At 38.1% G+C, this 24,432-nt stretch overlaps 2 protein-coding genes across 7 annotated transcripts in view; one reads left to right on the forward strand and one right to left on the reverse strand.

Moving 5' to 3' along the window:
- The window catches only part of TANC2 (tetratricopeptide repeat, ankyrin repeat and coiled-coil containing 2), a 296,707-nt gene extending 295,717 nt beyond the window's left edge, over nucleotides 1-990 (reverse strand). For all 6 annotated transcript variants that reach the window (XM_039859913.1, XM_039859912.1, XM_039859911.1 and 3 more), the window contains exon 1: nucleotides 862-990. The gene's annotated coding sequence lies outside the window, so the exon portion shown is untranslated. The remainder of the gene's footprint in view (nucleotides 1-861) is intronic.
- The window catches only part of LOC120600374 (uncharacterized), a 95,781-nt gene that overhangs the window by 12,726 nt on the left and 58,623 nt on the right, over nucleotides 1-24,432 (forward strand). The window contains exons 2-3 of the mRNA XM_039859893.1: nucleotides 524-1,156; nucleotides 2,132-2,206. Of these exons, the coding sequence (XP_039715827.1) occupies nucleotides 524-1,156; nucleotides 2,132-2,150 (652 nt within the window). The 3' untranslated portion in view covers nucleotides 2,151-2,206. The remainder of the gene's footprint in view (nucleotides 1-523; nucleotides 1,157-2,131; nucleotides 2,207-24,432) is intronic.

The following is a 24,432-nucleotide window of genomic DNA, read 5'->3' on the forward strand; positions in this document are numbered from 1 at the left end:
TGCCTAGTGATCTCTAACTCAGAATTATGGTCAAGATGTGGGGGGTTTTGTATGTTTGTTTCTTTTCTTTTCCCGGAGAAGAGTAGAGAGCGAAAGACACCCAAAACACCAAATCTTCCCGTTAATTATCATTGTTTATGTTTTATGATAAACATTCTAAACATTCCACACCTGCAATAAGAGGCAGGGTACAATTGTATCAGTGCTCTGTGTGCTGATGTCAAAACCTGGAATTATTTTTCTTTCCCTAATTTTTCTCTCCCATCTCACAACCCGACACAATTTGCTTTTTCTTTCACGTGGGTACTATATCTCAAAATTGCATATCATAACTCCTCTCGATTTCCTGTCATAAAATATCTAGCAATGAGCCTTATTAATCCTTTCTTATAATAAGCTTCCTTTCCCAGGGGAATTATCAGTATCACTAATAACACTTCTACGATGAATTTCATCGCCGCACAGGCCAACCCACCCTGTGCCTTACCTGGCACATTTCACTACTTTTATACTGCATTCTGAGGGCATATTTTGCAACTCGTTCTGCACCACATTCTCTGCCACGTTTAGCAATCTGCCTCGCATCTCATCCTGGGTCCCCGTCATCCGGAGATTCTCTCGGTACCAAATTCCATGACACCTTTGGTGACAGCGAAGTGCCCGATCCCGGACCCATCGGAAGCCGCCCAGAGTGCCACATCTGGAGCCAACCTTCTCCACGCCTTGGACACCGGAGGCACTTCGCTACTCATTTCGCTGTCTCCCCGCTGGCCCCCGCCCCTCTCCCTGGAGTCGAGGCGTCAGAGAACGCCCCTGTCACTGAAGCGACCTCTCCTTCCCTGGCTCCCCCGGGTCTCTTACCTGCCGTTCGGAGGGGCTCGCTGCACCTCGGGGTCAAGCCCGAGTCCCCGGGGTCTCCTAGGAGACCCGCGCCGCCCGCCGGCGCCGCCCGCGATTCCCAGAGCACCTCGCTGCGTCCCGACGCCCGCGGTGGGTCTGCGCCCCGGAAAGGCGCGGCGGGGCCTCGCGGCCGGCGATCGCAGCCCGCGGCGGTCCTCCTGTCAGCGGCGGCGCGGTGCAGACGCTCGCCCCTCAGCGCGGCGGCGGCGGCGGCGGCGGGCGCCTCGCTCCGCCTCGCGCGCGGTACAGCCGGGAGGTGAGCGCGAGGGGGATGGGAACGGGGGCGGGGCCGCAGGAGGCGCAGAGGGCGGCGGCGGGAGGGCAGAGCTGGCGGCTGCAGGCCCGGCGCTCGGAGAGCTCGCAGCTTCCCCCTCCCGGCGGGCGGCTCGCGCGCGCGGCGGCTGTGCCAGTGGGCCCCGCCGGAGCAGCGCGCCCAGCCACCCCCGCCCGCCCGACCGCTCGCTAGCGCCGCCGCCGCGCCGGGGGCGTCGCACCTTCCCAGGCCGCCCGCAGCCCCGCCCCCTCCGGGCCCGGGTGGGGAGGGGCGCGAGCGCGGAGGGAGCGCGCGTGCGTGGGGGCGCGTGCGTGGTGGAGCGCGCGCGCCCCCGCCCCCTCCCCCGCCACAGCTCGGGGGGTGGGGAGCGACTAGGCGAGAGAGTGGAGACCAGCCCTTCTCTGCGCGCAGAAGTTGGGCCCTGGCTCTGACGCTCTGTGAGGTCTGGGCATGTCTTGTTCCCTCAGGGGGCTTTGACTAGTGGGGTCGATGGCTTTGAGTAGGGATGAGGGGAGGAAGCTCAATAGCAGACAAGGCCCTTGATAGTTGGCTCCGCCCCTAGGGGTGATGTCACTCTCGAGGTGGTGCTGCTGTCACGTGCGCCCACTTCTGGGCCTGTCCTCCTGCTTTGATGGCCAGAACGTTCCTGTAGGTTTCGCCCACTTTGGTCACCTAACGCACATATCACTCCTGGAATCATCAAACCCTGCAAATGTCAGTTGTTCTTTCCCCATTTTCAATCGAAATCTGTAGACTGCTTCAAAATGCCACAGTCTGCTATGGTGGGAATTGGAATGAAGTGGTAAACCCGCAATAGTTGGGTGGGGGTGGAGGGGAGAAGTGTGGGAAGGGAGGAAAGAAAAGGGAGACTGTGTTATCTAGAATAATTGCTGAAAATTCACCAACCACAGCTTAAGAGACTGAGGTGAAGTTGTGACGCCGCTTTGTCACTGCCAGGTTGGACAAGAAGATGTGATTTTAAGAGCCAGTCTGCAAGGCACGGAAAGCCACCACATTAAAGACTCCTTGAAGGTCGTATTTTCCCCCACTACCCTCCACCTAGATCTTCTTCTCCTTTACTCTTCCTTTCCCTTGCATCATAAAACAGCAAGTCAACTGTGGAAGATATCTGAACATAAATTTATTCGTGTGCTGTAAAATGATGCAAAGCAATCACTATTACATGCTCTGGCTGGCTAGTCTTTCCTTCCATAAACTGAGATGACCTTTCATAGTCATCCATTTCCTAATGAGACGCCATGATTGGAAATAGATGCACCAAATTACTTAAGTCAAGGAAGCTGTGTCTGTGGTGTTAGGTTTGTTTATTTAATACCAGTCTTCTGAATCTGCTTCTTCCAGGAATTTCTTTGGGTTTTCAAAAATTAGTATTAATTTCGGAATATACAAGAAATTGAATATGAAGCCATTTCACACAACTAGTCTAGAGCTAGAGCGGCTTTGAATACCACAGCTAAAATTGCAAGGTGGAGTGGTGTATGGAGTCTGGGTAATAACTACAAAAAGTTAGATTATTCTAACTAAAACCTATCTACCTATGGTAATAAAGGCAGAGTGGTGATTATTTATGGGGGAATCGACTGAGAGGGAGCAAGAGGAAGCCTTTTGGGTTGCTGGAAATATTCAATATCTTGATCTAGTTATTGATTACAAGAGTTAATATATGTGCAAAAAGATCTATGAGCTTTATCTTAGTTTTTTAGCATTACATTACAATGTCATCATGATTGGAGTCAGGAAACCTGGGTTTGAATCCTAGTGTCAACAACTACTTACCATCTATGTGACCTTGAGCAAGTCTGTGAGCCTTCTTTGCTTCATCTATCTAATGTGGGTAAAGATCGAATGAAAATATATTTGAAAAAATACTTAGTGCAGAGCCTGGTATATAATAAGTGCTCAGGAAACAGTAGCTATTATGTTATTCTCCTTGCACTCAGATTTACCCTACTTAATTCTCCTTTGGTCTTTTTTATTTGTTTTAAAGTTTACTTTGTTTCTAAGCCTTCCCTGTGCATTTCACTGAGGCTAATAACATTCCTTCCCTTAAGAATTAACAAAAGGCAGTCAGGGATGTAATGTGTTGATTTTCAAACTAGTTCAGGTGGCAACACTTAGAAATTATGGTGCAAAAAAAAAATTATGGTGCTCATTGTGGAACACTATGAAATATTGATACATTTAATTCTACCATTTAGACTTGATACAATTTTACAAGCACTAAATCTGGCTATGTTTATGCAGATCTCCACATATAAAAAATAATGTATTTTTTTAAAAAAATAATGTCTACATTTTTCCTTTAAAATTTGTTTGCAACTTTTCACAAGATATAAAGCACCAAAAGTTTAATAAGAATTCACAAAATGAAAATCTTTAAGTCTCTTTTTCCTAGAAATTAGAAAAACACCATAATTGTTCAATTTTAGCAACAAAATTCTTTATTGGATTTTCCCAGAGTAAGCTCTAATAGCTGTGACCCACGGGGTCTCTTGCTCTGATGAAGTGAGTAACTCTGACTCACAATCCTCATCATATTTCTAAAGATCACTATCCATTTCTTTTGGCTGACCTTTCTCAAATCTCACGTTCACATTGGGCAGTGCCAGTGCCCACTGGAATGAATTCACTGCTTCACTGTTTTGATCATCTGGCGTGATTCTGTTAAGCCAATTCTCTTCCAGTAGTTCTACTGTTAAGTCTTACAAATTGCTGCCACACTCTAACTTTGTAGAGGAGACAATCTGTCCCTGACAGAGGTAAGGGTGGGATGCAGCAGAGATGGAGAGCAACATTAGATAGAGAAGTCGCCTCTGTCCTCAACTCCTCTCTCTGATTTCCTTTTCTGTCACTAATACCTGAAATCCTAAGAATGCTATTTTTTGTTTACCTACTAAATGTCCATTCTAGTCTAGTACTTAAACTTGGAAACTTAACAGATACTATGGAAGAAGAACCTGTGAATTATTGTCCATAAAGTAGTCCAACCTTACCCTATACCTCCCAACTTTTCAGTGCCATCTATACCATTCAAAATGCACTTTCTTAGTCTATCAACTCTGTATAATCACTCACCTCTACATATGTCTTCCCCTGGCATCTTTTAAGTAAACCATCAGGCCCACCTTTTTCTACCCTTTCCTCAACTCTCTCTCTATTGAATAAGAGCAATAACATCTACCGTTGATTGATTGCCTTCTGGCTTTAAATACTTTACTAAATGCCTTACATATACTACCTCATTTAATTGTCACAACATCCTATCAGATAAGTATTATTCTCTCAATTTTCTAGATGAGGAGGGGGAAAGAGGCTCTGAGAGGTTAATTGACCAGGTCAAGGTCAGACTGAACAGCAGGCAGAGCCACAATCTGAACCCAAACATAAAGTTTATCAGTTACCCGCAGGATAATGCTATATAAAATGTAAATGAAAACACAGAATACATCTTTTTAAAATGTGAACCATGTTTCACTACAAAAATATTTCTGTAAAGTTGATGCAAAAGAGATTTTTCTCCTTGATTGTTTGTTATACTCTTATTTCTTTTTATCTTCAATCGATGACTTCTAGCTCCATAGCTTCAACGTTTTCCCCACCAACTCCCACCTCAGCCTTTTGATGAATATTTAATAATTTCTAGACTAATACTTAAAAGCATTTCCACATAGAGGAGCTACTACTTAAAAGAAGTTTCTAGTAAATCTCTTTTTGGATAAGTGAAAAATTCATGTATAATGTAAATAAGCAAAACAATTTTTATGTTGACATTTATAAATGCTTGATAAGTATTTGTGCCTACTATATGTATATAATTGTATGAAGTGCAACAGGGCATATTTAATTAATTTGACAGAAGTCTTGCCTGCTAGAACTTCATAATCAATTTGGGAAATACGGTGTTTAAAACATTTAAATATTAATACAACATAAAATTATGTGTCAACGTGAGTAAAACAGTAAGTTCTGTAATAATTCATAAGAGGAAGAGAAATAAATTGACTGGGGTGGCATGAGACCACTTCTTGAGGAAAGTAGAATAGGAAAAATACGTAGATTGAGAGAGAGAAAGACTATTTCAGGGAGAGCCCTGGAGAATCAACAAAAGTTCAGAGCAGGGAATGAGCATAACAACGCTTAGGTCAAAGAATGACCCCCTTTTGGAGATGAGCTGCTTTCTTAAGCATTGGTGTGAACTACAAATAGATATGTTGCAAGTCTAAAATCCAGACAGGTAAGCAAAAGTGTGGATGAAGAGAAGAGTATTTACTAATCATGAGATAAAACATCAGTTGGTCAGAGGTTGGAAGGGTGGGCCAGGACCAAACTGCAGAGGGTCCTGCCCAGGAAAAGGGGACAAGACAACAGTGTTTCAAACATTCATCTAATACACAGGGTGGATTTGAGCAAGCAGGGACAAGTAATAAGAGTCTGGTTAAGAAAGTATTCCTGTTTAACAGCCTGAAGAAGATAACAGCAGATGGCGAAGAATTGTGGCAGTAGAAATAGAAAGGAATAGTTCCAACAGCCATTGCATGGGACAATTTAATAGAACTTTCTGAATAACTGAATGCAGGATGTAAAGAACACTGAGCAATTAAAATACAACAAGGTGACAAGACTAACTGTCCAGAAGACTGTGTTACCAGCAATAGAAGCAGAGGAGTCAGAAGGACTGGTGTAGTAATTCTTTACTGCTTTAGAGTTTCAGATCACTTCCTTTGAAAATCTGATGGAACCAATGGATCCTCTCCAGGAAAAAAAATGTATTCATACTTTTACATAATATACAATTTGTAATGGACACTGATAGAATTGATTGCCAAAGAGCTCTTTAATCAAGCAGAGCCCATAGAGCCCTTTCTAGAAAATTTATACGTTATATCAAAGAATCAAGTCAATCTCTCCCTAGTAGCTGAAGCTATGGATACTGTTAGCTGATGTGTTTTCTAATACGTGAGTCTGAGAAAAAGAGGATGCTCAAATGCAGAATTTTAGTCTGTGGATCCATCACATGCCTATTTTTAGATTTCAGGAGATACCCTTTACTGATGTTCCTCCATGGTTAAGTTTGTTTGAGTTGCATTTCTGCCTCTTTCACTTGAGAGTCCCGATTAATTCACAGGTTAAAGATATTAAATGAAACCCAACCATAGGCTCCAGATAAGAACTCCTGACTTAAGCTAATGGAAAGTCACCCGAGTGGAAACAGGCAGGAGACAGATGGAATATAGGCGAGAAAGGGAAGGAAATGAATATTCAAAGAGAGGGAATATAGCGCAGATATTAAGAGCAGGGACCTTGGACCAAGTCTTAGGATTCAAGTCTCAATTCAACCATTTACTAAAGGTATGACCTCAAGCAAGTTATTCTATACTTCTAGATCTCAAGATATACATCTGTGAATTGGGGATTAAAAACTACACACCCCCTTATAGAATTGATGTGAGGTTTAAGTTAGTACATGTAAAAGTACTGGGCCCATAGCAAGTCTCTATGGACTATATTCAATTTAACAGGCTTATGCCTAGTCATTTCACATATTTTATATTTTTTAATTCTCATAAAAACTTTATAGGATTAGACTTATTATTCCCATTTTACAAGAAGAAAACACTGAAGCTCAAAATAACTTGCCCCATGTCCCACAGTAAGAGACAAAAAACAAACTAAAATGCCAATCTAGAATATTTAGATAGAACATGAAGAGGAAGATTTTTACTACAATTTATAAAGCATACTACCTATTCTAAGAATATATCAAAATAAGGGGAGGTGATAGCCTTAAAATATAGAAAATAGGAGTCAGTAAAACATTACCATCACTGCCAGGAGAACATGGGAGTACCCTGGCTTTCAGACTCAACCTGTCCAGTCCCATGGTGGACATATACTTATTAGCGAGCTGGATACATCTGGCTAACGTAGCTTAATGTCATCAAACATTTAAATCGTGAAACATACTCTGATTCCTACTTACTGAATTTAGATTTACTAGATCTCAAGCTCCTTGATGACAGGGAATATGTCTGCCTTGTTTACAGTTATATTTCTTATGTATATCTGGCATATATATATATATAGCACATATATATACATATATTCAGCATCTATCTCATGTATGTGCTGAATAAATATTTGTGAATCGAATTTACTAAATAAATAAATCTATAAAGAGAGGGGATGGAAAGATTGTTCATACCAACATAAACATTCTAATCCATGTATAAACTTCCACTGTGAAATAAAAAATTGGCCTTCTGGAAAATATGATCATGTTTCATGATTTTATATACCCTGAACCACTCTCCCAGAGTTCAGTCAGGTCAAGGTTATGGACAGACTGAGGACAAGACTCTGGACCAAGTAGACATTTCAACCAATCTCCCTCAAACAACCCTCACCTCATGGTCATGTCCTTTCACTTCATAACAACTTAGAGCTATGAAAATAAATTAATTTACCATTAAAAATTAGACATTTAGTTTATGAGCTAAAACCTTGAGAAACACCTTTATTTGGGGGGAAAGAAGAATTCAGCAAAGAAGACAGAGAAGCAACAGGCAGAAAGTACATCTGTATGTCTGGTACTGCTTTAGACACAGACCTCTTACTCTACAGAATTTGAAGGTACTTAGTATTGATAATCTAAATTTTATAAAAGACATTTGGGCTGGAAAAGGAGAGTAGATAAAGTTCCATTTGGAACTCCCTATAGGTGGACCCCTGGTTTATTTCCTAGCCATTCCTACCCAGTTTCTTAATACATTCCTGATAATATATACAAAAGCTGACTATGAAAAAATTAAATGCTTAAATCATTTCTTCAATTAAAAAATAAAAAAGAAAAGAAAAAATTAAATGCACTGCATATTATAAGATATTTTCCCCAGAGAACTGAAAAAATAGTATTAAATTCCTAATCGCAACTCACCTGTAAGATATGATCTTTGATAAAGTATTTCTAGCATGTATTTTCTAATTTTGTCCTCTAATATCTTCCTCACCGAGGCTAGAGTCACTGCTTCGTATATAGCTAACAAGTCTATCGTTGCTCAGTTGTGTGTATTAAGTTTAGGATACCTATGCTTATTACTAGTATCAGCATTTTCAATTTTTCACTTTCTACTCATTTATAAATAGTGGTAAAAAGTATAATAAAGTATTCAAATAATTGCATAAAGAAATTCCAAACATGGTGATGCCGCTGAAAATAAACTCTTGACTGGTAGGCTGTGCCACTGTGTAAGAGCTTAAAATGTTTGTCACAATTCAACATATTTAAAAAATGACCGAGGAATGGCATCATGTAAGAAAGTTTGAGTTGATCTAAAGTTGAAACCATGAACATTGATGCCCACCTATTTTGCACTCATAGTTGACTTTTTTATTCCCCCCAGGGCAACATACTAAAGAAATCACAACACTGTCATCATCAAGGGTATTGTGCCCAAATACAAAGATGATGCCATTGGCCCCCCACTAATAAGACATGAAGTTCGAGTTGATTCTCTAATAATAGTTTGGGTTTTATTGAACCTGCCATAGTCCCTCACTCAAAACACCTAAATAATTATAAAGTAGTAAATAAACACTAGGAGAACAGTCAGCAGCAAAGGGAGAATGATTGTTATTTACGGAAAATGACCACACAATCATAATTTAGCACCACAGCTCTTATCAATTAGCCGTGAGAGGGGAGGGGGCTGGGAGAATGGAGTGAAGGGTTAAAGAAGTACAAATTAGTAGTTGATAGATGATCATGGGGATGGAGAACATGGCACAGGGAATGCAGTTAGCATTAATGTAATGGCTAGGTGGAGAGCCAGAGGAGAGAAAGAGCAATTAGGAGGATTGTTCTATAAACTGTATAAATGTCTAACCCATGTACTGTATACTTGAAACTAATAAAAAAATTTTTAAAAGTAAAGCAATAGGAGCAACTATTAGAGTAGCATATTTGCACATTAAAAAAAAGAATACAGTAGAGTTGTATAAATTGCCTTTGCTTTCCTTCATATAATGGAATACACTTAATTTCTTTTTAGTCAAAAAAGACTTTAGACAAATGATTTTTTTAATATAAGGGAATTATAGCTTTGTTGTGAAATGTACAGTGGTTTTAATTATTAACAAGGTGGGAGGAAGAAAAGGTAAGAGAAATGAAAGTTTAGATTGGACACACATCTGAAGCCCAATGAACAATTTCTCTAGGTTTAGTCAACCCAAAAGGAACAAAAGAAAGTAAAGAATCAGAATTTAGCAGAGGAAACGGGGCATTTTAATGTTATATTACCAACCTAATTGTAATGAAACCACTTATGCAGATCTTGGCTATCTGACAATCTTATCTATTTGAAGCATAGCAATGAACCAAGGAAATAAAGGAGATAGCAAAAGTCCTCTGCAGAAACAAAATGGACATCACTACAATCCATGCCCTAAAGATCCTGCCCATTATTCCTAAAGATTCATCAAAGGCCTTTCTCAGAGGCTATTAATTTTACTTAGATTCAACCTGGCAATCTGGTTTTCAAACTCATAAAAAATTAAAAGCAGTAAACTAGAAGAGGGAGGAGAAGCTATCACAGTAGGCATGCAGACAGCAGTGAGAAGTGAAAGCTGGAAGTCTGTAAGCAGGATAGAGATGAAAAAAAGGCATGAAAATGGACTTAATGATTAAAAAGCACAGCAATTTAGTGCCTTGAACATAGGGGGAAACAGTCCTACCTGCCTCTGTAGGCCTTGGGGAGGAAATTTGCAGAACTGATTCTATATCAACCCTGAGTAATCAAGAAAATTAAGTTGCATTCAGTATAAAGGCATTCCTTGAGTTATGCAGCACTCAACTTTATATAAATAGTTCCATAAGGCACATAAAATTTTGAAGATGTGGGAGATTTTATATTATGTTGAGAAATGCGAAGAAGTCAAGTGTACACATGAACATCGCAAAGTAAGCATGCAAGGCCAGAAGTTGCAGACACAAGGAGATAATGGCCTTCCATGTCTTGCTTGCATTTGTTCCCACACAGATTCTCACTGCAACAGCTTGTGTTGTGACACTGCTGTTTGTTTATTCCCCATTTTGTTACTTTCCAATCTTGTCCAAAAAGTGGCTACGTGATAGGAAGGATGCAGGACCAGCTTGTAAGAGTAAGTCAATTGAATAAGAGCAAAATATTAAAACTTTAAATAAGTATGAAGGTATTTTCAATTTACCCTAATTTTGTGTTATCTACGACTTTTCAGGGAATATCTGTATTATGCATAAGATACAGAAATATCACTTAGAGGAATATATTTTGAGGAATAATCCAAAATAGAACAGAAATTTATGCATAAAGATGTTCATCACAATAGTATTTAGCAAAATTTAGCAAAAAATTGGAAGCAATCTATCAGCCTTGAAGAATGATTAAATTATGTCATATAAATATTTGATAGGCAATTACACAATCAAAAACTATATTTTTACTAGGAAATTTGGCATAATGTTAGGTTAAAAATAGGATACAGAATTATATATGCAGCATAATCTCAACAATGTACAAAGTATATAAAAAGATGGGATGAAAAAAATCTCAATAATAGACACAAAAAATTTTTTTAACCCTGGGAACAAGTTATATGTCCAATACCCACACAAAGTAAACTAAATATTCACTGAAAGAAAATTTTAAATACTAAATAAATTAAAAGGCATACTATGTTCCCTAATAGGAAGATTCAATATTGTAAAGATGCCATTTTACCCAAATAATTTACAAATTTAATATAATTCCAATCAAAATTACAATAGGATTGTTAAATCGATATGCTAATTCTAAAACTCATCTGGAAAAGTGTATGCTTAAGAATAGCTAAGACTTTTTTTTTTTTTTTTAAGTATAAGGCTTGGCCTCTTCCTACCAGATATTAAAACATATTATACAACCACAATAATTAAAGTATGATATTGGCTCACAAATAGAAAAGTAAATTAATGAAAAAGAATAGCTCATCAGCTACCGACACAAATATGCGGAAGCATTTCGAATAACAGAATAGATGTTGGGACAATTGGTTATCCATTAAAGAAAAAAAAGGATATATCTCTTACATCACACCATTCAAAAATAAATTAATTAACTTCCTCTTCCCTGGGACTGGCATAGCTAGACCCTAGCATGCAGCAGGCAGCTGGCAGCAGGGGTGGAGCTGAAGAAACAACCAGCATGGCAGGGAGATGTGTTGTATGCAGAAGTCATTGGCAAATGAAGAAATATATAGAAGGTGATGAGAACAGGTTTCTCTCTGTCAGAGAAGGGAAGTGAAGCCTAAATATGGAAAGCAAAGCCTAAAATATGTTGGATTAGAGAACTCGGTGTAAACTCCAAGTTTTATATATCTATTTTCTGATTTGGATGTTTGTGCTCAGGTTATATAGGAGAACACCCTTGTTTTTAGGAAATACACACAGGCGTATTTAGAGGTAAGAGCTTCATGTCTACAATGTAACAGATATTTCAATGGATCATAAAAATATAAAGTACATATATAATATGTATGTGAGATTGGGGAGAGAGAGAAGAGTGTGATGAAAATATAATTGGTGAACCAAGGTGAAGAGGTTATGGGAGTTTGTTATGTTATTGTAATTTTAATGTAAGTTTGTAATTATTTCAAAATAAAAAGTTTAAAAATTTTTTTCAGATGTATCAAAAATCTAAATAATTCTACTTTTTGGAATCTATCCTCCCAAATACTCTCATATGGACACAAAGATGTTGACTGTGAATAGGAATTCTTATTTCATCATTCTTGATCATAAAGAAAAATTAGAAATATAGCAAATATGCATCAATAAGGAGTGGTTAAATAAATTATAGTGATCCTATGCATGTTTTTTTAAAAAGTTTTTAAAAACGTGCTATGGCGTGAGTGTGTGTGTGTGCACGCGTGTGTGTGCGTGCGTGTGCTTATACACAAATGAAAAATGGTCTGAAAAAATACACGCCACACTATTAGCAATGATTAATTCTAGAGAAGAATAGTACTATACTTTCCAAGTTTTTCACAGTGGCCATGTAATGCTTTGATTATCAGTTGAAAGAAGCCTAAGTACAAAAAGGTAGGAATATATACAACACATTCTGAAAATTTTCCTCTCAAGATGATTGTAATATTTAATACTGGGAATTACCTTTAGTTATCTGGAAAATTCCTAGTTCAAGCCTCACATATGAGGACTTGGCCTTCCAGTGGACTGTGCTCAGGTACACTTTATCATTAACTTAATAGAGGAATTAGGCAGCCCGCTGAGCCACTCCCTGCCTGCCAGGCCAACGTCCAGAAGTGAATTCCCTTGCAGCTCTCCAAAATTAGGTCAAACAAATCCCCAGGGACTCTCAATATTAAAAAGTTGCCAACGGCTAAATTTGGCATCAAAGCCAAGCCCTGGACTGGAATAAACTGTGCCAGCATTTTTCAGCTATGCTTTCAAGACCTTGATCAGAATAGGCAGGATTAGATAGCTGTTTCCAAGAGTGGCTTAGTGCCCAAATTGGAAACAATGATTCAAACCAGAGTTTTGGGGTGAACCTGAAAATATAAAAATCCTCTTCTACTTTTTTGACCACTGTTATCCTTTATTTGAAGAATAGTTAAATTCTCCTTCCTTTCTCTTGCTCCAAGCAATTTATCCTAGTGATAATTCCTGCAAACCTGATTAGATCCTCAGTTTGGCCCTGCTAAGGAAAGACAACCTATCTTTTCTTTTTCCTTTTTAGGTGGAACTGGTCAGTCTTCTATTTATATTGCTTTTTTTCCTTACACAATATTTTATTGAGTTGTAATTCACATGCCATCAAATTCATCATTTAAAGCAGCAGTCCCCAAGGACTGGTGTTCCAAGAGAACTTAATGCCTAATGATTTGAGGTGGAGCTGAGGCGGTGATGCTAGCGCTGGGGTGCAGCTGCAAATACAGATGAAGTTTGTCTCACTCGCTCACCAATCACCTTCTGCTCTGCGGCCTGATTCCTAACAAGCCACAGACTGGTACCTGTCCGCAGCCCAGGGGTTGGGGACTCCTGATTTAAAGTATATAATTCAGTCATTTTTAGTATATTTACAGTTATGCAACCATCACCACAATAGATTTTAGAAAATTTCATCACCCCCAAAACAAATTCTTTACCCATTAGCAATCACTTCCCATTTCCTCTCAACCCTTCTAATCTACTTTCTGTCTTTATAGATTTGCTTATTGTGGACATTTCACATAAATGAAATTATTCAATATGTGGTCTTTTGTGTGTGGCTTCTTTCACTTAGCATAATGTTTTGGAGGTTCATCCATGTCGTAGCATGTGTCGGTACTCTATTCCTTTTTAAGGCCAAATAATATTCCACTATATGGCTACATCACATTTTCATCAGTTTATGGATATTTGAGTTGTTTCCACTCTGTGGCTATTATGAATAATGCTGCTATGAACATTCATATGTATGTTTTTGTGTGAATATACATTTTCAGTTTTCTTGGGTATATGCCTATGAGTAGAATTGCTGTCACATGGTAACTCCATGTTTAACTTTTTGAGAAACTGCCAAACTGTATTCCAAAGCAGCTGCACCATTTTATATTCCCACCAGCAATGTATGCAAGTTTTGATTTTTCCATATCCTTGCAAACAATTGATGTCCATCCTTTTTTTATAGCTATCCAATTGGGTGTAAAGTAGTATTTTATTGTGGTTTTGATTTGCATTTCCCTGATGACTAGTGATGTTGAACATATTTTCATGTGCTTATTGGCCATTGTGTATTTCCTTTGGAGAAACAGCTATTCAGACCCTTTGCCCATTCTTTTACTGGGTTGTCTGTCTTGTTGAGTTACAAGAGTTCTTTATATATTCTGGTTAATAGTTCCTTATCATATATAGTTTGCAAATTTTTCCCCCCACTCTCCCACTTTTTATTTTCTTGATGGTGAAGAGGAAGAGGGGATAATAGAGAGTGACTATTGATGAGTAAAGAGTTTCTTTTGTGGGTGACGAAAATATTCTGGAATTAGCAGTGATGGTTATACAACTCTGAATGTAATGAAAAACACTGAATACACTAATGGCGGATTTTATGGTACATGAATTATATCTCAATTTTTTTAAAAGTATAAAAACCATTTTAAAAAGTGTGAGCTGGTCCACCTGACTTCAAACCTGATGTCACCATTTCATTCGAGTTCAACAATTTTTTCCTGTCACTGCTAGATGCTGAGATACAAAATGAAAAGACTTTGTCTCTACCTTTAAAGAGCCCAGAGTCTAAAAAGGAGGATAATCAAATGCACACTTCATTTTAATTGAACTTGGTTAGGACTAAGACAGAGATGTGCTTTGGGATCATGAGGGCCTTACTAAGAAACCTGGGCTTCATTCTAGAGGCAGTAGGGAACCACTGAAAGTTTTTAAGCTGGGGATTGACATGATCAGTATTGTGTTTTAGACACATCATCCTGGCAGCTGTGTAAAAGACTCATATATGAAGGTAACATGGCTGGTATCACAGAGATCTGTTAAGAGACAATTGCAGTAGTTTGAGAAATGGTGGCAGCTTGAACAAAAGCAGTGGTGGTAAGAATGGTGAAGAAGAGGTCAGATTCAAAAAATATTTAATAAATAAAACGCTATAGGATTTGGTGTAATGACGAGTAAGGGAGAGGGAAGTCTGGGATAACTCACACATTTCTGGCTTGGTTCACTGGGTAGATGGTGGTGCCATTAACTGAGAAAAGAAATATAAGAAGAAGAAGTTTGTGGGCTGAAATGATGAGTTCAGTTTTGGACAACATTTAGGTGTAAGACACCTGGAAAATAATCAAGCGGATCTATCCAGCGGGCAATGTAACTGTAATCTCTCTCTGATGCAGCTTCCTGATCTGTAAAAAGGCAGCATTGTAATAGAACTAACAATTATATATACTATATAATACATATATATTTGGATATATATCAGATTTGGGCATTAGGGGTGTTCATCCAATCTGCTTTGGGGAAATCGCAAACTCTATTAACTGTTTATGAGATGTGTTCCTAAGCTTTCTACAAGAAAACTTGCTCTGTGGTATCAGAGGCATATTTATATTTACAGGTGCAAGTTGATTTAAGCCAACTCAATGAAATGTAGATGCACAAAAAAAGATCAATCAGAGGGTGACAATTGCTGCCCCCAAAGACTCGGCATAACATTCTTTTAACTAGGTCTTCCTCCCAATGAATAAAAACCAATTTGCCTTAGAGAAATTAGACTTACATGAATTTCAAAAACAATAAAAGCTAATGTTTATTTTGTGCTTGCTGCATGCTAGGCAAAGTGCTAAGCTCTTTATAAGTATTATCTTTTTTATCCTTACAATAATCCTATTGAGGTAGATACTATTAGCATTCTCATTTTACAAATAAAGAAAGTAAAGGCTTAGAGAGATTAAATAATAGAACTCAAATCATTAATCTGGTAAGCAGGAAAGCCAGGATTCAAACCCAGGTCTCTCTGACTCCAAAGTACAGGTTCATGACCAAGAGCTATTATTTAATATGTAAAACAGAGGTTATATAAATGCTTAGATCAATTTAATGATCAAAATAATAATCTGGTCTGATTTATGTGGAAATTATTGACCCTTCACGATCACATTTATATTCTTATTCTTCAGCAGTCTCAGTTAATTTCTAGATTCACTCTCTAATCGTCACGTGAAGTCTCATGTTCTCCCTGTCTATCTCCCCATCCTCTCATCACATTTTCTATTCAGCACACAAATTGAATATATTCAGTAAACAATGAAGGCTTTGTCTTGAAATAGCAACATTTATGGTGTATCTGAGAAGGCCCTTCATCAAAATAATTCCTTATTTGTAGGACTGCTGAGCTTACCACAGCTCAGCCTGAAAGCCTATCAACACAAAAACTTATTGGAGGAGGAAGAGCCAAAGCAAATGTATATTCATGACAAGATGGGCTAGTGGTGCCAGAGGAATTTGCTGAGTGGGGTGGAGAAGTGAAGAGTTGTTTGTTCTTCTTAAGAGTATGGCTGTGATTTTTCCAGAAAATAGCATGGAAGCCAGCTGAACAGGGTCATCTCTAGCACTGACACATTTGGGTACAGAGAGAAAAGGCACAACAGGATTCTTCACAAGATGGGGGTAGGCTGGCAGTTGCTGCAAGGGACTAGCCTAAAATATGTCCGAATAAGGGCATTTTCTGGTCTTCTCAGACCCACGTAGAGTGTTTAGATGAGGGATCCCTGCCTGTGGTTATCTATCTGAACAGTGACCAAAAGTTTTGAGAAGAACCTTGCTAAAGGACAGAACTTTAATTTAATATGCAGATTTTTAAGAATCGTTGGACCCAATTTAACTTTTCATGTTGGGAAGTCACCTCGAATAATCAGAATGCATTGTGTTCAGGATCTAATTTCCCAAATGTCAGCATCTAGTACATTTCAAAAGAAATTCGCTTTGTAATATGTTTTTCCCATTACATTTATATGGCAGAAATTATTACAAATAATAGCCTAGGAAGCTGGGATTGTGTAAGCGGTCTGACTAGGCTGTTGACAGTGAAGGTTATTTCTTTTGAAAAGTGAAATTTCCACACTATTTAAAAAAATAAACAAACTTCATATCTTCTATCTCTACCTTTCTGCCTCTCTCACCTCACATATTCCCTCCGTTCCTCAAGCCTATCTGTGTAGAGTTGCCTGAAGATGACTTATTATTTTGTTTCTGTGCTTTGTGTGTTCTTCTCCCTTAGAAAATCTATACCATTTCTCTTCCATATACTTCCATCTAACCTTCAAAACCAGAACATACCTCTTTTTACATACCTTCCCTAGCAATCATATTCCAAGTGTAATCATTTATTATTTTCAGTTTTCTTATTTATTTCAGCTTTATACCATGTTTCCTTGCAGTTACTAAGACACTTCTTTGGATTTCATCTCAAATTGTTTTGTGTATGTTTTAGCCTCCAATTAGATTTTCCAGTCTTTGGAGAGATTCTGTGCCTTTATTTTTTTAGCATCCAGGAATAATACAGTGACTCACATTAAAATGAAATAAATGTCACACCTCTGATATACTCCAACTAGCCTTATATGTTTGATAGTGACACCAAGAAAGATCCTATTAAACAGGCATCAAATCAATTTCAAAAGGTTAAAGATGTAATCTGAACATCCAATCTTTCCCTATGGATCTTTCATCTAGAAGTTATTAAAACTTTACTTATATATGTTTATAGTAGTTGCCTTTATGAAATCTCAGGATAACAATTTGTAAGTAATAGAAGGAAGATTCTGTCCTACAAAATAACAAAGTCAGCCCACTCATTACCAATTTATTCTTCAACAAATTTCATTATTCAACATTGAGCACATACTATATAGATAACCTATAATAGGCACATCGAAAGGACATTAAACCTACATCTATTTGAAAAACCAAGAAACACAAAATGAAATAAAAACAAAAAGTTGTTTCAGTTTAAGTTCTGCATAAGTGACCCCCACAACATGGTGCCGAGTTAGAGGGGTAAGAGAGGGGACATAAATGAAGGAGTGGCCAGTGAACTCTTCCTGAAGATATTATAAAGTAAACTCGACCTCAAAGGATGGGACCAAAGGCACAGAGGCAAGAATGTACATGCCGTGTTTGATTGACTATGGTTTTGGTCCATCTTTATGAAAGGGTACATGAAAAGCTTTTCAAACACTGCAAGGCATATTATTGTTGTTGTTGTTGTTGTTGTTGTTGTTGTTGTTGTTTTAAACAGTGAATACTAATTTAAATGTCCTCTTTCCCACGCTATTTGTTTCTTCCTGCTTTTCTGGGCTTCAAACTGGGATTCTTTTGACTTCTACTTGAAGAATTCCTTTTATTATTTCTTTCAGTGCACATCTGCTGACAGTGAAGTGTGTATGTTCTTATTTTAAAGAAAATGTCTCTGTTTTATCTTAATTTTTGAAGAATATTTTTGCTAGGTATATAATTCTAAGTTTGCAGTAATTTTCCCCACTCTTTAAAGATGTCATACCATTGTCTTCTGGTTTCCATCATTTCTATCGGAAAAATTAGCTGTCAGTTTTACTGTTGCTATCTGAAGATAATACGTGCCCTCTTTTACTCTGGCTAATTTTAATGTTTTTAATATTAGCATTTAGTTTTCAATGGTTTGATTAGGTTTGGTTTTCCTTGTATTTATTCTGCTTCATATTCATAAAGCTTCTTGATTCTGTGACTTAATGTCTTTTGTTTGGGGGAAATTATTGGCTAGTGTCTCTTCAAATATGACTCCTGCCACATTCCTTGTCTCCACTCCTTCTGGGACTTCACTGACAATCGTAATAAAAGATCTTTCATCATGTGACATATGTTTTTAATATTCTTTTCTCTATATTCCATACTTTTTTCTAGCTAGTGAACCTATCTTCCAGTTCACTAATCTCTTTCGCTGGGTCTAATACTGTTAAACCCATCTATTAGATTCTTAATTTCGGTAATTATATTTTTTAATTCTAGAATTCACAATTAATTCCTTTATATTAATACAAATTTTCTGGTGAAATTCTCCATCTTTTCATCTAATTCTTTTACATACTAACCACAATTATTTTTTTTTTAATCGTGACTAAATAAATAACTCAAATATGTTTGTCCCTTGTAAGTTTGTTTCCATGATCTGTTTTATCTCTCGATTTTCAGTCATTTGGTCATGTTTCCTGGCATTATTAATTTTTAAAAATTGAATGCTAGATTTCGTATTTGAAAAATTATAAGACTCTGGATGATGACCTTATCCTCCACAGAAGAGTTCACTTTCTTCTGGCAGTGAGATCAACTTCAGGCACATCACCTTTATCCAGGTAAGACTGGATTGCCCTGATTGTGGGGCATAGCCTTTTCACGACTCTTAATTATCAGAGTCCTTTCTCCTTTATGGACCCTGTGGTGGTTAATTTTATGTGCTGACTTGACTAGGCTAAGGGATGCCCAGATAAGCTGGTCAAACATATTTCCGGGAGTGTCCATGAGGGTATTTCCAGAAGAGATCAGCATTTGACTCAGTAGACTAACAAAGATTACCCTCACAAATATGGGCAGGCATGTTCCATTTGTTAAGAGCCTGAATGAAACAAAAAGGTGGAAGAAAGGGAAATTCTCTTTTCTTGAGCTAGGATATCCATCTTCTCCTCTTGAACATTGATGCTCCAGATTCACTGGCCTTCATCCTTGAGACTCTGAAACTTACACCAGCAGGCTTCCATTTTCAGTCCTTTGGCCTCATACTGGGAATTACATCATTGGTTCCCCTGGTTCTCAGCCTCCAGATTTGAACTACATTATACTACCAGCTTTCCCAGTTCCACAGCTTGCAGAAGGCAGGTCATGGGACTTCTTGGTCTCCATAACTGCTTGAGCCAATTCCTATAATAAATCTCCTCTTATATGTACCTAAATATCTATATCTACATGTACATCTATATCTATATCTATATTTATATATCTGTCTCTATTGGTTCTATTTCTCTGGAGAACCCTAACTAATATAGATTCTGAGCTCCAACTTTCATCTCCCCAGGACTATCTCAAAATAACAACACTAATATTACCACCATTATGGGTAATAAAGACATTTAAACACTTTTTGCATTCGCTCTCCTACCATTTTTTTTATAGTTAAACTACATTTACATTGTTAGTGCATATAGCCATTATATAACATACTATCTGTATTTCACCCCTCATTTAGTCTTAGTTATACCAGTAACTGTATTTAATGTTCACCACCAGTCCTTATGTTAATGTCTAGTTATTTTGTTTGAAGCTCATTTGCTAGTAGATTCCTTGGGAAGGGCTCATGGGAACAATATTCCTTGAGTTTTTAGATGTTGATAACAGTTTGCCTGGTTCCTTTGTATTTGACTCATACTTTATCTCCTTAATTATCTTGAAGATATTACTCCATTTTCCGAAAACAGTCTAAAAAACTAAACCTGAGGGTAATCTCATTATCTTTCCCTTGTAAATTATATACAGGTGACCCTTGAAAAATGCATTGGTGAGGAGTACAGACCTCTGCACTGTCGAAAATTCATGTATAACTTAAGCTGACCCTCCACATATGTGGATTCCCAACCTCAGATCGAAAATACTATATTCTTTTTTTCTAGAGGCCCAAAGGATTTTTTTTCCTTTTTCTCTTAAATCCTGTAATTTTACTAGAATTGTCATTTCACATTTGTGGTGTACACTCTCAGTGTGTCATTTCTTGAATATAGTTTTAGTATTTGTTTTGTTCCCTTACTTTTGTTTTCTTCTTTAGGGATTTCTGTTTTCTGTATTTTGGATCTTCTTTGTTACTCTTCAATATCTGTCACTTTCTCTAAAATCCTTTTTTGACTCTTTCTGCACTTAAAGTTTTTAAAAAAATTTTCTTCTGCTAGAAGGTTACAGTTTTTCTCTGTTTTGTGGGATGTCTTTCTGGAGTGCTTTCATTGTCTGTAGGGATGTTATTTAGTTCCTTGTCCCCCTTCGTTTCCTTATAAAAATGGTATGACATGTATGTTTTTCTGTTGCTTCTTATAATGTAACATTAGTTTTCCTGAACTTTTGTTATAAGGTGGCATTCAAGAAAGCTTTCTTTACATCATAGAATTTCCTCTCTTGATTTTAGAGTGATATTGCACCACCTTGGTCTGGAACTTTTCTTTTCCTCATCTTTGATTGTCCCATATCCTGTTCAATTTTCATCCTACTTCAAGCAGTTTCTCTGGTGTGAGGCTCTGTCTCACAAAGGGGTTGGTTTTGAGAGTTCATAGGAGCTAGGCTGCTCTAGCCCTGTCAGATTTTTTCCTATGGACTTGATATTGGTATTGGTCAAAATCTCTCTCAGTTTCACCTGCTATTCTCGATTAGCCTGCCTTCTTTCCAGTCAATGCCTATTGTCTATTTTAGGGCCCTCCTGTTCTCAAGTCCATCAGATGCAGCTTTCTTATTCTTTCTCCTGCATAGACACTTATACCATTCACATGTTGTGACTGTTGGTGGTTTGTACCCACCCACTTATATTTTGGAGTTTGTAGGGATAACACCTAGCTTTTTTATAAACATGGTTTACAAGTTTTAGGTTTTGCTATCCAGTTGTTCTCCATTTTTATGTACAGATTCAGAGAACAAAAATATGCTACTGATGCTGTCATCTTCACAGAATCCTCTCCTGAGTTAATTCAGTTATAAATGTATGTTGTGTTACAGTCCCTTTGAGAGGCTGCTCATAACTTATGGGCAACATCTTGCTTCTACTTGGGCCTGGGAAGGTTAAGGACTTTAAATCTTAGCTATTTATGATATTGCAATTAATGACCAAACATAAGGAAGCTACAATATAAACATAGTAAATTGCCTACTCATGAATTTTTAAAAAACATTTAAGTTTAATTACAGCAGAAATATTTCTGAAGATTTGAGGATTGTTTTTAACAATAAATAAAAGAAACCATTTGTATATGTATTATCACAATATAATGAAGTGTTTTTCATGGGGTACCAATGCATAAATTACTTGCATGCAGGCTCCGTAGGATATAACATATTTGCATATATTATTGTAAACTTTATTTTAACTTTACTACTGTAGTGGGGAAATTGTAACAACTGACAAAAACAATTTAATTTTTTGGTAGGCAGGCAGTCAATTGGTAGTATGAATTGCTCTAGCAGAATCCAGCATGGAACCTTAAAACTAGAAAAAGTCTCAAGTGGTCATCTTGTCCAGACCACAGCCTCAAGGATCTTTCTAACTAATATATTTAAGAACAGACAATTTTTAATAGTTAACAATATCTGTAAGAAATGGGTTTTTGGTTTTGCCATCAGAAGAACTAGTATAGTGACAGCAAGCACGGCAGATAGAAATGATACTTAAGCACAACCTGAAAAAAAAAAAAAAACCCAGCAGAGCTATGGTAGCTAGGAAACAGCAGCACAGATAATGTGTTGAAGAGGAATAGTTGAGGAGCCAGGGGTAACTCTAGGGCCATGTTATGATGCTATGTGAGTGGCATTGCACACGGTTGCCATAGCTACAGACCTCACAAGCTATAGACACACAGACCCTATGTACCCACCCACTCTGCTGCCACTGCTTTCCACACCTGCCCCTCTGAGTTTTCTATAGCTCCAGTGTAAGGAGAAAAAGGCCATATGGCTTAAATCAAAATATTTTTTTCACTTCTAAAAATCAGAATATCAGAGATTCAGAGCAGAAGGCAAGAAAGCATTGGAAAACGCTTATTTCCCAGGGGTCAAGAAGCTTCAAAACATCCACTCCAGGAGGAAAGGCTGATGACCCTTAGTCACCCACCTCCAAATCTACTTTTGTGTTCTTTTTTACCCTCTCTAGTCTTTTCCTAACTACACAGATCTTGCCTTCCCCACCCCCAATTCCCTGTCTTGACAGCAGCGCCAGGCAGTTATAACATTTTTCAAAGGAATACATGTAGATTGAAGTGGTAGAGCAGGGATTAGGTACTTTGGTATTCTGTTTTCTTCCAGGAGGATTAAAGAAATACTTTCAGATGCCACTGCCAGTTTTAAAGCAAAACCAAGGTGAGCTGAAGAAGAAAAACAATGGTCGTCGGAGGTAGAGAGTAGAGGGAAGAAAAAAATGAACAGAAGAGGAACACATCTTGGGATATAATTAGGGAGGTCCCTAGATATCACCTTGAATTTGGGGGTAGGGAGATGGGCCATGACAAACACATATTGGGGAGGGTGCCCAGTGGGAACATCTAATTCTCTTCCTGGTTAACTGATTTGTACTTGGTCAATTGGGGGACTTACTTCTTCAAGACCTTCATCAACATTATAATGTGAATAAAATGGTTTAGATGCTTTCCGGTTCTATTTTTGGGATTTCAGATGAAGTGAAATCTCCAGACCCTTTAAGCACATATTCTTTCTCTGCTCATCCTATATAAGCCAAACCTGTCCTGTCCTAAAAATCTAAGACAGCGTGGCATAGAAGAGAGAGAGCTTTTCCTTTTGCATTAATTTCCTAGGTGGTTAGCTGCTGTAACAAAGAACCACAAACTGGGTGGCTTTGAACAACAGAAATACGTATTATGTTACAGGTCTGGAGGCTAGAAGTCTGAAATCATACTTCCTCCGAAACCTGTTGGTGAATCCTCTCTGCCTTTGCCTAGCCTCTGGTGGTTTGCCTGCAATCTTCGGTGTTCCTTGGCTTGTAGACACATTACCCCAATCCCGCATTATCACATGGAGCTCTCCTGTGTCTTTTCTCATGCGTGCTTTTTATAAGGACACTAGTCATATTGGATTAGAAGCCCTTTCTACTTCTGTATGACCTTAACTGATTACATCTGCAATGACCCTATTTGCCAATAAGTTTGCATTCTGAGGTGCTGGGAGGTTAGAACTTTCATATGTCTTTTCTGGGGAGACAAAGTTCAACCTATCACACCATCCATTCTATCTGAGCTCAAATCCAACCTCAGGTGCTTTTATTAGCTGTATGATCATGGGTAAGTCACTTAGCCTCGATGAGCTGAGGTTTCTTCATGGAATGGAGTGGAGGGGGAGGTCATAATATCTATCTCACAGGGTTGTTGCCACGTGCAAGAGTAGAAAAGGAGAAAAGAAAGGAACACACATGGTAGGGAGTTAGGCTCTGTAGACTTGTCCTTTTATAGGAAGAAACACTTCTGACGCAGTGAGTGAATATTAGGGTATTAGAGATAAGGTGGCAGGCTCTGTGATCACAGGTGGATGAGCAAATCTCTTCACATGACCATGTGCATCAATTTAAAGTAAAAAATATTTGATGTTCTTCGAATGCAAAGGAGGAATGTAGTTATGCCTTGCATTTGCCTAATACCCAGTCCTGTTCTGTGATGAAGTATGTTCTCCCATTTATTCCCAGGGTACTTGCTTCATTTTATTCTTAAGAGGCTCAGTAGTGCTAAGTATAGACACTCTGCAGTTCATTTGTTCTGTTCATCTTTCATTCATTCAGCAAATATTTGTTGAGCAACTAGCATGTGCTAGGCACTGAGGAAAAAGAACAGAGGGAAAGAACCTACTCTCATAGAGCTTTCATTAGAGAGGGGAGATGATGAAGTAATCAATTAGTAAACATGTCAATTTCTAATGCCAGATAACTATACACACTATA

Source organism: Pteropus medius, unplaced genomic scaffold (assembly GCF_902729225.1).
Source record: "Pteropus medius unplaced genomic scaffold, Ma_sr-lr_union100, whole genome shotgun sequence".
NCBI classification, from domain to species: Eukaryota; Metazoa; Chordata; class Mammalia; order Chiroptera; family Pteropodidae; genus Pteropus; species Pteropus medius.